This window comes from Elephas maximus, chromosome 5, assembly GCF_024166365.1.
Source record: "Elephas maximus indicus isolate mEleMax1 chromosome 5, mEleMax1 primary haplotype, whole genome shotgun sequence".
Classification (NCBI taxonomy): Eukaryota; Metazoa; Chordata; class Mammalia; order Proboscidea; family Elephantidae; genus Elephas; species Elephas maximus.
Genome location: NC_064823.1, coordinates 121,852,250 through 121,868,724, shown reverse-complemented (window position 1 = coordinate 121,868,724; position 16,475 = coordinate 121,852,250). Strand labels below are relative to the sequence as shown.

The following is a 16,475-nucleotide window of genomic DNA, read 5'->3' as shown; positions in this document are numbered from 1 at the left end:
ACAGACAGGTGGTTGCTGTGAGTAGGTGCTCAACATACGTCCAATTGAACTAAAAAAGCAATTATATCCATGCATAAAATTAGGATTTCCTTGACACTAAATGGATTATCCCATACAATGGATTTAGTTCTAAATACTTACTCTGCCATTTCCGCATTCTCCTATGGCCTTCAAGTATTTTATGGATAATGAAGATGATCAATAATATAAAAATTAACAGAACTAAAACATACCAAGTGATCTTCACGGAACAAATGAAATCTGTAAAGAAAAAAATACTGTGAAAATACAATAAAATGATGCAACAGATAAGAAGGAATGTGGGAGTATAGCTGGATGCTACTACATATTCTGCCTTTCACTGAAAACCTGGGTATATAACCACAACCATTACAGGGTCGCTTATCCTCCTGAATTCTTTCCTGGTGTATTAAATGAGGAAACTTGACCAGGTGACTTCTAGGAATCTGTTTAGTACCAAAAATTCTAGTATCAGTTTCACTTACAAGTTATCTTGATATCAATTTCATCTTCATTGCTGTCCCTGGGTTAAGACCACAGTATGGCAGAATCCTAGAATCAGAGCCATTTGTAACTAATAATTTTGGCCCTGGACCAACCAGTACAAAAATATGCCCTCAAATTAACAACGATGGAGTGGGTTTAAGGAGAATAGGGAAGAGAGAGAGAGAGGAGGCAGAAGGAGAGGGCAGGATTGAGGCATGTAGGTGACCAGAGCAGATGAGAACCCCTTTCTGCAAAGTAATAGAAGTTTCACTGGCTTGCACTCCAATAATCAGATCAAGTGCATGCGTTAATTAAGCATACAGTTACCCTGGCCTAGATTTAGCAATTTTCATTTATAACAATTTACTTTTTTTTTTTTCTCGAGCTAACTTTTTGAAATCTTCAGTTCAGCCCTTTTACTTCATCATTTCTTATATTACTTTAGCTATTCTACATTCAAAAGCAAGTTTCAGAGTCTCTTCTGACATCCATTTTGGTCTTCTCTTTCTTTCCTGTCCTTTCAATGACCTTTTGCTGTCTTCATGTATGATGTCCTTGATATCTCCCCAAAACTCAACTGGTCTTCAGTCACTAGTGCTCAATGCAGCAAATGTATTCTTGAGAAGGTCTCTAAATTGAGGTGGGATATACTCAAGGTCATACTTTAGCTTTTGTGGACTTGTTTTAATTTTCTTCAGCTTCAGCTTGAACTTGCATATGAGCAATTGATGGTCTGTTCCACTGTCAGCCACTGGCCTTGTTCTGACTGATGATATTGAGGTTCTCCATCTTCTCTTTCCATAGATCTTGATTTCTATGTATTCCATCTGACGAGGTCTACGTGTGTACTCACTATTTATGCTGTTTAAAAAAAGATATCTCCAATGGTCATTGGTCTTGCAAAATTCTATCTTGCAACCTCCAGTGTCATTTTTATCAGAAAGACCATAGTTTCCAACTACTGATCCTTCTTCTTTCCAACTTTTGCATTTCAATCAGTAATTATCAATGCATCTTATATTATAATGAAATGTGCAAAGACCTGGAGTTAGAAAATCAAAAGGGAAGAATATGCTCAGCATTTGTCCAGCTGAAAAAATTTGTCTCAGTTGCAATTGAAGGATTCTACGGACAAAATATTGAATGACACAGGAGGCATCAAAGGAAGATAGAAGGAATGCACAGAGTCACTGTACCAAAAAGAACTGGTAGACATTTAACCAGTTCAGGAGATAGCATATGATAAAGAAGCGATGTTTTTGAAGGAAGAAGTCCAAGCTGCACTGAAGGCATTGGTGAAAAACAAGGATCCAAGAATTGACAGAATATCAATTATGATGTTTTAACAAATGGATGCAACGCCAGAAGTGCTCACTTGCTATGCCAAGAAATTTGGAAGACTATTACCTGGCCGACTGACAGGAAGAGATCCATATCTGTGCCCCATTCCAAAGAAAGGTGATCCAACAGAATGTGAAAATTATCGAACAATATCTTTAATATCACACGAAAGTAAAATTTTGCTGAAAATAATTCAGAAACAATTGCAGCAGTACATCCACAGGGAACTGTCAGAAATTCAAGCCAGATTCAGAAGAGAATGTGGAAGGAGGGATATCATTGCTGATATCAGATGGATCTTAGCTGAAAGCAGACATTACCAGAAATATGTTCATCTGTGTTTTACTGACTTCATGAAGGCATGCGACTGTGTGAATCATAACAAATTATGGATAATATTGTGAAGAATGGGAATTCCAGAACACTTAATTGTGCTCATGAGAAAACTGTACGTAAACCAAGAGGCAGAGAACAAGGGGATACTGCATGGTTTAAAATCAGGAAAGGCGTGCGTCAAGATTGTATCCTTTCACCATACCTATTCGATCTATATGCTCAGCAAATAATCCAAGAACGCTGGATTTTATGAAGAAGAATGCAGCAACAGGATTGGAGAAAGACTCAATAACAACCTGCAACATGCAGATGAAATAATCTTGCTTGCTGAAAGTGAAGAAGACATGAAGCACTTATTGATGAAGACCAAAGACCACAGCCTTCAGTATGAATTACACCTCAACATAAAGAAAACAAAAATCTTCATAACTGGATCAATAAGCAACATCATGATAAATGTAGAAAAGATTGAAGTTGTTAAGGATTTCACTTTACCTGGATCCAAATCAACACCTGTGGAAGCAGCAGTCAAGAAATGAAAAGACACATTGCATTAGGCAAATCTGCTGCAAAAGACCTCTTTAAAGTGTTAAAAAGCAAAGATGTCACCTTGAAGACTAAGGTGAGCCTGACCCAAGCCATGGTCTTTTCAATCACCTCATATGCATGTGAAAGCTGGACAATGAATAAGGAAGACCAAAGAAGAATTGATGCCTTTGAGTTATGGTTTTGGTGAAGAATACTGAATATACCATGGACTGCCAGAAGAATGAAAAAATCTGTCTTGGAAGAAGTACAGCCAGAATGCTCCTTAGAAGTGAGAATGGCTAGAGTTCACCTTACATACTTTGGACATGTTTTCTGGAGGGACCAGTCCCAGGAGAAGGACATAATACTTGGTGAAGAAAAGGGTCAGCAAAAAAGAGGAAGACCCATGAGATAGATTGACACAGTGGCTGCAACAATGGATTCAAATATAGCAATGATTGTGAGGATGGCTCAGAGCAGGGCAGTGTTTCTGTCTGTCATACATAAGGCCACTATGAGTTGGAACCAACTTGATGGCACCTAACAACAACAACATAGTAAGTAAGGATATAGGGGGAAAAGTGTGTTTATTTAGATGACAGTGAAGCTTGGGAAGGATTTTCTGCATCCAACAATAACTTAGTACAGTTCTTTAATCCCCCTTGGTTCTACAAAGACACATAGACCACCAGATTCAGAAACCAGTGGCTTAAACATGGGTGACCTCATTAAGTCCCAGGTGCAGCTGTCGGACTTTTTTAGTCACCCTATGTAGCCTCTTTTTGGCATATAAAACTTGACTAATACTTACTCAACTTAGCAGAATACATAACTTATTTATACCATTGGGTGACTGCCTTTGTGGGGTTCATAATCTGGGTGTTTCCTAAACAGGAACATCCTCTATGAGCAGATGTACATCAAACAGGCATTCAACATTTATTTAGAGAAGAAATTGAATGGAGGAAGGGCAGAGGTTGGCTAGAATGGAGGCACTCAGCCTCCCCAATACCATTCTATGCTATTCAGCTCTGGCCCAAACTTACATTCCTCACTTAGCAAAATAAAACATGAAATTAACTGACTAAGAAGACTTGCAATATCAGCAAGACACCAAGGTGTCATTGGGCTCTGATCCTGCTATGAAAAGCAGACCTTTTACCAACTTTAGATTGTAATAGCAGAAGATGCAGGATTGGGACCAGACTAGCCAGTGCACCCACCAAGCACCAGTGTGAGCTCAGAAGAGTATGTCACCCAGCCTCCCACCCCCACCCCCCCAGGCAACTGCTCCACCACCAACTGCCCCGCAGTCATTTTGGAGAGGAGCAAGAGAAAAGAGACAGAAATCAGAAACAAACAAACAAAAAAAAAACCTAAAGGGATGGTTTAAATTATTGTTTCAGAGTAAATTTACCATATTAGACTAAATTTAGTTTTATCTTCCTGGTGGATAGGGCTTTTAAGAGAGATCAAACTAGTCTTTGCATAGCTGAGTAAGATATGAATATGTTTCAACCTTCTACACATGGCAGAAGGAGCATTGGTGGCACAGTGGTTAAGCACCTGGCTGCTAACCAAAAGGTCGATGGTTTGAGCCTGCAGCCACCCTGCAGGCTTCCATAAAGATTTACATCCTTGGAAACGCTATTGGGCAGTTCTACTCTGTCCTACAGGGTTGCTATGAGTCACAATTGACTCGACAGCCACGGGTACGCATGGAAAAACAGGTACACTTTTTCCAAAATACAAGAGTACATATTTCTGCATCACTGTTATCTTTGAATTATCAATTCAAAATAATTGTTAACTATCATTTCACTCTGAAGGAAGACTAGAACTTACGGATTTTTGTATTAATACAAATATTAATTCTCCTAAAATCATAATTATAGAAATGCTTATTTTTGCTTTATGTTTTAGAAATGAGATGAATACATGATATACATTGAAATAAATATAAGTTTTGAACCATAAAAATTATTTAAAAAAAAACTTTTATAATCAAACTTGTTTATCTTCCAGATTTCATAATGGCCACCTTCTCTATACAGCCTTTCCAGAACCCACCTTCTACCCACTCACTGCCCTTGAACCAGAGAAAATTGACCTCCTCTGTTCTGGTCTTCTCAGATCCCCAACCCCACCCCAGCGCGCGCGCGCACACACACACACACACACACACACACACAAAATACACTTTGAAAGATCCCTAATTGCAGAAGCTATAGGGTGCCTGGGCAAACTAACTCAGGAGAAATTTCTTTGAAGTCTTACATTTTGCCTTGGAAATGCATACGTATCATATATTTGTGTTTGCTTTAAAATAAAAGTAGTGTTTTAAAATTAATTACCATTAGAATAATTGAAGCTTTAGAAAAGCATTCCAAAGCAACCTGAAAGGCTTCCATATGTCTGGAATATCAAGCAAATGACTCTAGCTAAGCACTGGAATCACTAACTTGTTTATGTGTGGAGTCTCCCTCTCCAGACTGTTTACGTTCATCTGTCCCTGGGTCTTCAGTGCCTGGCACAGTGCCTGGCATACAGGAGGAACTCAGGAAGTGCTTATGTCTTAAAATGCTCACCTGGAGTGAATTTTACAGGTGAAGCAAGGGCATACTGCTTAGTTGGTGGAAAAAATAAATTGCAATAACTCAGAAGGGAATCACTAGAAAGTTAAACAGCCTTAACAGAATTAAGATACATACATAGATTTTGTCTTTTGAGCTCCTACCTTTTCCTTAGAGTCATCCAGTGACCCAAAGTGCCTAATCTGTACCTTGCCCTATCTCCATGGCACTACATCAAAAAATCCCATTTCTTCTAGGCCTGGTTCTCAGCTTAAGTGCCAAAACCCAAACTCATTGCCCTCAAGTCGATTCTGACTCATAGCAACCCTACAGGACAGAGTAGAACTGCCCCATAGGGTTTCCAAGGCTGTACCATCTTTCTTCTGCGGAGCAGCTGGTGAGTTTGAACCACCAACCTTTCGGTTAGCAGCTGAGCAGTTTGACCACTGAACCACCATGGCTTCTTAGTTGAAAAGGAGGACATGTTAAATCAATTCAAAGTAAGATTTTACTAGTCCATCACAGTGTATGTGGATATCTACATTTAAAAAGAAATCTAACCCTTTAATACCCAAGAAGTTCGGCATGGTGATATTACTTCAAGCATAGCTAATAAGCATGTTGGGAATTTATTTTGGAGCGGAGGGGTTTTTCTAGAGGCCCTCAAATCACATCCCGTAGATGCCTCTTCTGCCTTTGGTTACAGCAAGGCCCCATAGAAAGCCCATTTTGAAAGAAACATAAATAGATAAAAGGACTGACACTCTTTCAGGCAATATTATTTCATTAAAGAATTTCTTCACCTATTTGACTTTCAGTAAAGTTAATGCATTAGCCCTTGTGCAATTTTGTATATCTGTTCTAATTTCCCCCTTTTCCCCGAACCTCCTTTAAAACTTACTTTTTACATCCATTTCTAGGTGCAAAGAAACATGTATACAGTTATTCAGGCCTTCAGTAATTCTACAAGAATGGTTTATAGAATTTTCTTTGGTTGGGTCTTCCACCATGATAGGTGACTTCCTAGTGTGGGTATTTAGGTTACAGGTAGTGTTGTATTCCTCCAAATGGTCAACTATTGAAGCTACAGTGAAGTTAAAATGTTGACAAGGTAAAAGAAAATCACTTGCTTTCACGTTCGTTGATCCTCTCATGACAAGAACTGGAAAGAGATTAAGAAAGCATTATTAGCAAAACTGTAATGAATATTGAGAAAACACAGCAACTCAAAACTAAATCTCCTCCCTTCCTACACAAGGAAATAGAAAAAACAAGTTAGCTCCACTAAAAGTAATGACCAAATAGTTTGTCTTTTAAGATAGTGAGAACCAGGTGACTAAAACAAAAAATCAAGCCTGTTGCCATAGAGTAGATTCTGACTCATAGTAACCCTGTAGGACAGAGTAGATGCCCCATAGAGTTTCCAAGGAGTAGCTGGTGGATTTGAACTGCTGACCTTTTGTTTATCAGCTCAATGCTTAATCACTGGGGTTGGAACAACCCAAAGAAAATATACAGACATTTCCCTGATGACTTGTTGGACAGATTTTAGTTTCCCAAATGTTTACAACAATATTTCCCTTTTCACAGGTTACCCTAAAACTTTGCCACAGCCTTCCCTGCCCTCCCCTTCCACACCACCCCACTCCCATGAATAGGTGGAATCTAATACCTTTCCCTTTTAATCTGGAAGGATTTGTGACTTGCTTGTAACCAAATACGTACAAGAAGTGACACTGCCCGACTAGGTCAGAAAAGGCAAAGCAATTTCCACCTCATCTATTGAACACTCACACAGAGCCTTGAGTCACTATGTAGCAGGCCACGACTTAAGGCTGCCATGCTGTGAGGAAGCCCAAGTTAACCCAAGTGGAAAGGCCACACAGAAAAACTCTGAAACCACATGAAGAGAGAGAGATACCCACCTACCTCCAGCTACTTCAGTCTCTCTCAGTTTTAGCCCTCATCACTGTCTCCAACAGTATGAGACATCCCAAGCCGGAAATGCCCAGCTATGCCCACCCTGAATTCCTGACCCACAGAAAACATGAGATAATAAAATGGTTGCTATTGTTTTAAGAGAATGAGTTTTGGGGTGACAGCCATAGCAACTGTGACAACTTGTCAATGCACAGTTTTCACTTTTCAAGAAAGCAGGGAAGTAGCACCCATGAGCTACCAACCAACCCTTAAAATAGTTCCTAACTTTCTATCATCATAGGCTATTTCCCTAATTTGCTTTCTGCTGAACTCAAACCAGAACACTGGAATAGTTAAAGTACTACCTGAGTAAGAACTCAGAGAAAGACAATGGTCTTCATCCAAAGTCAATGCAAAGAAATCTTGTTCTCATTGTCAAAGAATAGAAAAAATGCAAACATGGAATGATACAGGAAGCAACCTGGCTGAAAAAGGTATAAGCAATAAATTTGATATTTAGGCTTGAGACCACTAGCATATTTTATTTCCATAAATGAATTATTTAATTTCTCAATGATCCAATCTGACTCTATTTAATTAAATAATGTGTGTTGATTTCATAATAAATGCACGGTTCATCTAGGCATTGCAGATAATACTTATTTTTTTATTTGTTCATCCATGTGACAAATATTTACTGAGTGCCTACTACGTGTCAGGCATTATGCTATGAGCTAGAGACATAGTAGTGAATTAAGACAAAGTCCTTGTCATCAAAAAGCTTGTTGGAAAGTCAGACAAGTAAAAACATAATTCATATATAGATTGATAAATGCTAAGCAGGAGCAGAGACAAATGCATCAACAATTCAATGACTCCTTGGAGAGCCAGAGCTTGATATTCGGTGAGAACCTATAGTTTTACTTAGAATTATTTTGAAAAAACCCACTACCTTCAAAGGCAGGATGATAAATAATTCTTTAACCATTAAACATATGTGAATTACAATGATATTTTAGTGTATTTCAAGAATAGATTTGTGTTTTCAATAAATCATAGTACAACCAAGAAAGGGTAATATCTCAAACCCTGCATATTACTTATCAAGAACCACACCACTGAGCATTCCAATGCCTTCAGATTTAAAATTGGAATATATTATTAATACTTTTTTCAACAGAATAAACGAATTGTCCTTGATAAATTTCCTTCTCGCTTTCGCTTTTTGTTTACCTTTTGATGTTTGTTCCTGAGAAATAAAATCTATGTTGCCTTTGGACTCACAAACCAAACATGAGGAGCATATTTTAAATTCATTCATGATGTCTTCACAAATCTTGGTGAAGTTTTGAAAGTTGGAGTGATTTAGAAAGATTCCTCTAATAATCTGACTTTCCCTTACTGGTTGCAGAAGGGTCATGAAAGAAAAATTTAATGAAGGGAGTGAATAGGTGAAATTAGGTTGTAAACACACTTCCAGACAAGATAGCTCCAACACGTTTCCTGCAAAAACAAGAACAAAAACTTTCTTTACTGTGAAATCTTGAACTATTGACCTTCAAATAAAACCACGATAAAGTCCCAGTTTTCCTTAGGAAAATTCAGTTAACTTTCAGTTTATCAGTGACAAGACTTTATTTTACATGAATTGAAAACATCTACTACATTTAAGTATTTCTTTAAAAAACCTGTCAATATTCTCTATTAAGTTTTAGAGAACAAAGGTCCTTGTAGAGAAGTATTTGGAAACCAACACATTTTAATTATTCCCTATTCTGGGAAAGTTTGTTGTTGTTGTTGTTGTTGTCGTTGAGAATACACACTGCAAAACCAAATCCCATGAGGTTTTTAGTTATACAAAAACAGCCTCAGCAGTGACTCTTTTTTTTGTCCTTGTTAGAAATATATCTACCACACAACTTTTGCCAATTCAACTTTTATAAGTCATTCTAGGGAAATGTTAATGAATCAGTGTATTCCAAAATAAAGACTCAAGTCAATCGCATGGAGTCGAACAGGGGATGGAAAATGTGAACAGTACTTCTGTATTAGCTTCCTGTGGCTGCTAAAACAAACTACCACAATCTTTGTGATTTAAAACGGAAATTTATTCTCTCATAGTACTGGAGGCCAGAAGTTCAACCTCACTTTCACTGATCTGATACTAAGGCTGGGCTGTACTCCCTCCAGAGGCTCTAGGGGAGAGCCGATTTCTTTTCTTTCCAGCTTCTGGTCTGCTGACTGCTGAATTCCTTTCCTTGTGGCCACAGCACTCCGGTCTCTGCCTCTGTCTTCATTTTGCCTTCTCTTCTTCCATGTGTGTCAAATCTACCTCTTCCTCTCTCCTATCAGGACACTTGTGATTGTACTTAAGGCCAACCTGGATAATCCAGGATAATCTCTCCATCTCAAGATCCTTAATTTACCACATCTGAAGCACTTACTGATAAAGATCAAAGACCACAGCCTTCAGTATGGATTACACCTCAACATAAAGAAAACAAAAATCCTCACAACTGGACCAATAAGCAACATCATGATAAACAGAGAAAAGATTGAGGTTGTCAAGGATTTCATTTTACTTGGGTCCGCAATCAACAGCCATGGAAGCAGCAGTCAAAAAAACAAAAGACACATTGCATTGGGCAAATCGGCTTCAAGATATCTCTTTAAGGTGTTAAAAAAACAAAGACGTCACCCTGAAGACTAAGGTGCACTTGACCCAAGCCATTGTCTATCAATTGCTTCATATGCATGAGAAAGCTGGACAATGAATAAGGAAGACTGAAGAAGAGTTCATGCCTTTGAATCGTGGTGTTGGTGAAGAATATTGAATATACCATGGACTGCCAAAAGAATGAACGAATCTGTCTTGGTAGAAGTACAACCAGAATGCTCCTTGGAAGCAAGAATGGCGAGACTGCTTCTCACATACTTTGGAAATGTTGTCAAGGAGGAATCAGTCCCTGGAGAAGGACATTATGCTTAGTAAAGTAGAAGGTCAGCGAAAAAGAGGAAGACCCTCAATGAGATAGATTGACACAGTGGATGCAACAATGGGCTCAAGCAAAGCAACAATTGTGAGGATGGTGCAGGACCGGGCAGTGTTTCACTCTGTTGTGCGCAGAGTTGCTATGAGTCAGAATCAACTCCATGGTACCTAACAACAACAACAGCATAACCTCCAAAGATAAAATTTCACAGGGTGACATCATGATTTTTATTTTTGTCTAAAGACAAACACGACACATGGAAATGGTGCTACAATGGAAAGAATACTGAGTTCAGAAACAAAAGACAAAATCCTAATGCTGTATCAGTATCTACCCAAGATACTTGGACAATTTACTTAATCTCCATGAGTTTAGTTTTCTTATCCGCAGAACAGGGATAATAATTCTGGATTCTGCTAACTTCATGTAGTTATAGTAGCATCAAGCAGTATAACATATATGAAAACACCTTTGAAATTTGTACAAATGTATATTATTTAAAATGCAAATACATATTCCAAAGTATAATCAAAAGCTGAAAAATATCTTCCTTCATTTAGAATAGGATTATCGATGCTTTGATTGTACACATAGTCAAAGTTCTCTATATAAAAATTCCTATTTAGCAGTAATGATCAAATAAGGAATACATAGTATCTCTCAGATTTTCCCAGTCTAAAAATCGCTTGTTAGAGTGAGAAAAAAACTAACATGGTCAATTCCATCTTTATGTAGCTTTCTTTACCATGTAGAGCAAAATATAATCTTAAGATTTCTAAATAACGTGGAGCCCAATAAAATCCTATTTTGGTCTTACATCTTGGTTCAAACTTAAAAGAATATCAAGCTACTGATTCATATTTAATCTTATTTACTTTACAAAGCATTTTTTTTTAATTTGTCAAATTTGTACTTTAATGGTGGCTCCATTGGTGTTTAATTACTGGTGAGTATTATATTTTTATTGAAAATGCCATGAACTACCAAAAGAACAAATAAATCTATATTGGACAAAGTACAGCTAGAACACTCCTTAGAGGCAAGGATGGTGAGACTTCGTCTCACATAATTTGGACATGTTATCAGGAGGGACCAATTCTTGGAGAAGGACATCATGCTTGGTAAATAAAGTAGAGGGTCAGTGAAAAAGGGGAAGATGGATTGACACAGTGGCTGCAACAATGGGCTCAAGGGTAACAACGATCATGTGGATGGCTCAGGACGGGACAGTGTTTCATTCTGTTGTACATAGGGTCACTCTGAGTTGGAACTGACTCAACCGCACCTAGCAACCACATCATATTTTTATTACTTAACGATTAATTACCAGTCCTCTATATTTGAAATTACTTCTGCAGTAATTCAGATTTAATTTTCAGCTATAAAAAAAATTCATACTTGAATTGCTGTAAATGTTTTGGGGGGGTAGGGGGCACATGAAATTTTACTCACATACACAATTTTATAATGTCTTAATATATTTATAATCAAAGTTGTAACCAAATTGTAACTGTAATTTAAAAAAAAGATTGCCTTCAATAAAAACGCCTCAGGAAAAAGATGAAAATGTACTATCTGATGGAGGTCTATAATCGATAGCTTTTTTATATTACAAAAATACATGAAAAACTTCTTTTTGCCATCATTCCATTTCCTCGCTAACGGTCTTCATCTTATGAAATTCTAAGCTCCTTGAATTTATATTTCTATAATATGACTTAGAAAGGAGATGGAGAAATTTATACTGTCAATATTGCAGTCTTCTTATTCAATAAGTGACCAACTGGGCTTTCTAGAATTGATGACTACCCTTTCTATTTGGCTATGAGGTCATTTTATGATGGGTTTTAAACTTCGGTTTTAAATAATTCAATTGGAAAAGAAATAAACAGAGGACACATCCTTCCAATATCATTTTTAGAAATAAATAAATTCTACTCAGTCTTTTTTGTCACCAGGTGAGCTGTACATTATTCCATAAACAAGAATTTACGAAGTTAACTACTACCATTAATTTTGCTGGGAGTCAGACATCTAAATTTTCACACCCCGACTGAGAAATGCGTTCCATAATTACACCAGCACTAAGACTGCAACCTCTCAGAGGACGTATATAGAATATTAAATAGACTTAGAAAATACAGTACTGTATAGGACAAACGCCCAAGTCAATTATTTTCTCTTTTTAAAGAAGAAAAAAGAGTAAGAATAAATAAATATCAACTATCGTTATTTTCTTTTTAAACTTTTATTATAAAACTATATCATACATAAGCATATATAAAATGTATATGTTCCATTTAAAGAATAATAAAAATAAAACACTCACATACCTATCAATCAGCTTAAGAAAAAGAATATTGCCAACATCTTTATTCCTTCCTATCGCTACACCTTCCTTCTTTCCCAGAAATGAACCACTATCATGAATTTTATGTTTATCATTCCTTCATCTTATAGCCCTGTGAGGCAGTTCTACTCTGTCCTATAGAGTCACTACGAATCAGAATCAAATCGATGGCAATGAGTTTGGTTTTGGGTTCTTTTCATCTTATAAGCTCACCAAAATGTGTGCATTCCTAAATAATATTTCATTTTTCATACTTTTGTTATAAACATAAAATATACTGTATTATTCATTTGTAATTTGTGTTTTGCGTTTTTTGTTGATGACGGTCTTTTTGTTGTTTTTGCTTAATATGTTTCAGTCATGTTGACGCATGTAGCTATAGTTAATTATTTGTTAAATACTTTAAATGAATATATCAAAATTTACTTATTCATTCTGACAGTGAACGTTTGTTTCTATTTTTGCTGCTATGAATAATGCTGCTATGAACTGGAACTCTCATACATTACTGGTAGGCATGTGAAATTGTACAATCACTGCTTGTTTTTAAAATCTCATTATTTTTCATGTTCTACAGAGTTTCTTTTTATTTATCCCTCTGGTTTTCTGAATCTGGGAATTTCATCAGTTCTGTAAAATTCTCCTCCACTCTCTCTGCATGTCTTGCCCCTCCTCCATTCTGTCTCTTCTCAATTTCTGCAGCTTTGGTTTCAACAACCTCCCTTTGTTCCCTCTGTCTCCTAAGCTCTGTTTAGTCTTTTCTATTTCTTTGGATCTCTGTACTGTGTTCTAGGTAATTTCTTCAGATTTATATTCCAGTTAATTCATCATTCAGTTGTATCTAATCTGTTTATCCATTCCTTGTGTTTCTAAATTATTATATTTTCACAATTAAAAGTTCTAGTTGGTTCTTTTTCAAATCTGCCTTGTTATTTTTTTAAATAATTTATTTTATTTTGTTGTTGAAACTATACATTGCAAAACATATACCAATTCAACAATTTCTAAATTACAATTCAGTGACCTTGTTGGGTTGATACATTCTTCAAATTGTGCAACCATTTTCTCATCCTCCTTTTTCGAATTGTTCCTCCCCCATCAACATAAACTCACTGACCTCAAGCTTCCTATCTAACATTTCGAGTTGCTGTTGTCAATTCTATCCCATAAAGACCATAGTGCTCAACTGCCTGGTTATTTTTAATAGTCTTGTTTCTTAGTCATGCTTTTAACGTTCTCTTTTATTAATTGATCCATATTAAATATACTTGTTTTATATTTTGTATCTTACAATTCCAGTATCTGAATTCTTTGAAGATCCGATTCTGTTGTTTGTTGTTTCTGTTGTCTCTTATCTGTTGGTGTTCATGTGTTTTATGATTTTTAATAGTGACTCATTTTCCTTGGAATTTTATTTGGGAAATTATATGAGACCTGATCTGAATGTGTTTTCCTCCAGAGAAGATTGGCATTTGCCTCTGCTTTGTGTCTATTGGTAATGTCAAAGATAAACTACTTTAAATTAAATTCTTGGATTGGGCTTTTCATTCTCACAGGTAATGACCTCCGGTATCCAAATTGTCATCGGTTTAGCCAAGAAAACCCTATGGAGTCGTTCTACTCTGTAACACATGGGATCTCCATGAGTTGAAATTGACTTGACAGCAACGGAATTTGTGCGTATGTGTGTGTTTACAAATTCTCAAGAGAGGCTTTTTCTCTGCTCTACCCAGAACAAAGGTGAAGACAGGCAAGTTGCCTCACAGCCAGATGGTTTTTCTTACTTTACCTTTTCATGGAGCTTGTCACCTTTCAGTGTCCCAGTCTTAGGATTTTCTCTCTGTTCTACCACATATGGCCCAGTGAAACTGAGACTCCAGGCCACCAGGAACGGGTTGATGCTCCTGAGGCAACCAATTTTTTCAAGCTTCCTTACCCATCTGGATTTGTAATTTCTAGTCGTGTTCAACCTCTGAGAAGTTTTCTTTTTTTCTTATCAGTTTAGCTACACATTTTTCTTTAAGTTTTTGATGTATTTTATCTCATAATTTCAGATGTTTTGTATCAGGAGTGTTTTTAGGGTATAACTTACAAGAAACAGAAGTCTCAATTATCTGTTAACCTTTAAAAATAAGTAAGAATTTATAATAAAACCTTCATTGTTTGACACATAATAGGAGCTCCAGAAACTACTCTATGGCAAATTATAATTTCCCAGTACCTAGGCTATTCCTCCCCAACACATCTGTCAGTTTGTTGTATTGTGGGGGCTTTCGTGATGCTGTGATGCTGGAAGCTATGTCACCGGTATACAAATACCAGCAGGGTCACCCACGGCAGACAGGTATCAGCTGAGCTTCTAGACTAAGACAGACTAGGAAGAAGGACCTGGTGGTCTACTTCTTTAAGAAATTAGCCAGTGAAAACCTTACAAATAGCAGCTGAGCATTGTCTGATATAGTGCTAGGAGATGAGCCCCTCAGGTTGGAAGGCACTCAAAAGACAACTGGGGAAAAGCTGCCTTCTCAAAGTAGAGTTGACCTTAATGATGTGGATGAAGTCAAGCTTTTAGGATCTTCATTTGCTGGTGTGGCACAACTCAAAATGAGAAAAAACAGCTGCAAATATCCATTAGTAATCAGAATATGCAACGTGCAAAGTATGAATCTAGTAAAATTGGAAATCACCAAAAACAAAATGGAACACATAAATATTGAATTCCTAGGCATTCATGAGCTGAAATGGACTGGTATTGGCCATTCTGAATCACGCAATCATATGGTTCACTATGCTGAGAATGACAAATTGAAGAGGAATGGCATTGCATTCATCACCAAAAAGTACATTTCAAAATCTATCCTGAAGTAGAAGACTGTCAGTGATAGGATAATATCCATACGCTTACAAGGAAGACCAGTTAATACAGCTATTATTCAAATTTATGCACAAACCACTAAGGCCAAAGATGAAGAAATTGAAGATTTTTACCAACATCTACAGTCTGAAATTGATCGAACATGCAATCAGCATACATTGATAATTGCTGGTGGTTGGAATGCATAAGTTCTGAACAAAGAAGAAGATCAGTAGTTGGAAAATATGGTCTTGGTGATAGAAATGATGCTGGAGATCATATGATAGGATTTTGCAAGACCAGTGACTTCTTCACTGCAAACACCTTTTTTCGACAACATAAACAGTAACTGTACACGTGGACTTCCCCAGATGGAATACACAGGAATCAAATCGACTACATCTGTGGAAAGAGACAACGGAAAAGGTCAACATTATTAGTCAGAACAAGGCCAGGGGCCGACGGAGGAATAGGCCATCAATTGCTCATATGTAAGTTGAAGTTGAAGCTGAAGAAGATTAGAATAAGTCTGTGAGAGCCAAAGTATGGACTTCGGTATATACCACCTGAATTTAGAGACCTTCTCAAGAATAGATTTGATGCATTGAACACTAAGGACCAAAGATCAGATGAGTTCTGGGAAGACACCAAGGAAATCATACATGAAGAAAGTAAAAGGTCATTAAAAAGAGAGAAAAGAAAGAAAAGACCAAAATGGATGCCGGAAGAGCCTCTGACGCTTGCTCTTGGAACATCAAATAGCTAAAGCAAATGGAAGAAATGATAAAGTAAAAGAGATGAACAGAAGGTTTCAAACGGCAGCCCAAGAAGACAAAGTATTATAATGACTTGTGCAAAGGCCTGGAGTTAGAAAACCAAAAAGGAAGAAGATGCTCAACATTTCTCAAGTTGAAAGAAGTGGAGAAAAAATTCAAGCCTTGAGTTGCAACATTGAAGGATTCTACTGGGAAAATATTAAGCGATGCAGGAAGCATCAAAAGAAGACAGAAGGAACACACAAAGTCACTATACTAAAAAGAATTGGTCAACCTTCAACTATTTCAGGAGGTAGC

General features: G+C 37.0%; 1 protein-coding gene across 1 annotated transcript in view; it reads right to left on the bottom strand.

Annotated features, from left to right (window-relative positions):
• The window catches only part of TMEM156 (transmembrane protein 156), a 49,072-nt gene that overhangs the window by 23,933 nt on the left and 8,664 nt on the right, over positions 1–16,475 (bottom strand). Inside the window, exons 2-4 of the mRNA XM_049886349.1 lie at positions 8,439–8,708; positions 6,187–6,447; positions 142–261 (exon numbers count right to left, since the gene is read on the bottom strand). Of these exons, the coding sequence (XP_049742306.1) occupies positions 142–261; positions 6,187–6,447; positions 8,439–8,708 (651 nt within the window). The remainder of the gene's footprint in view (positions 1–141; positions 262–6,186; positions 6,448–8,438; positions 8,709–16,475) is intronic.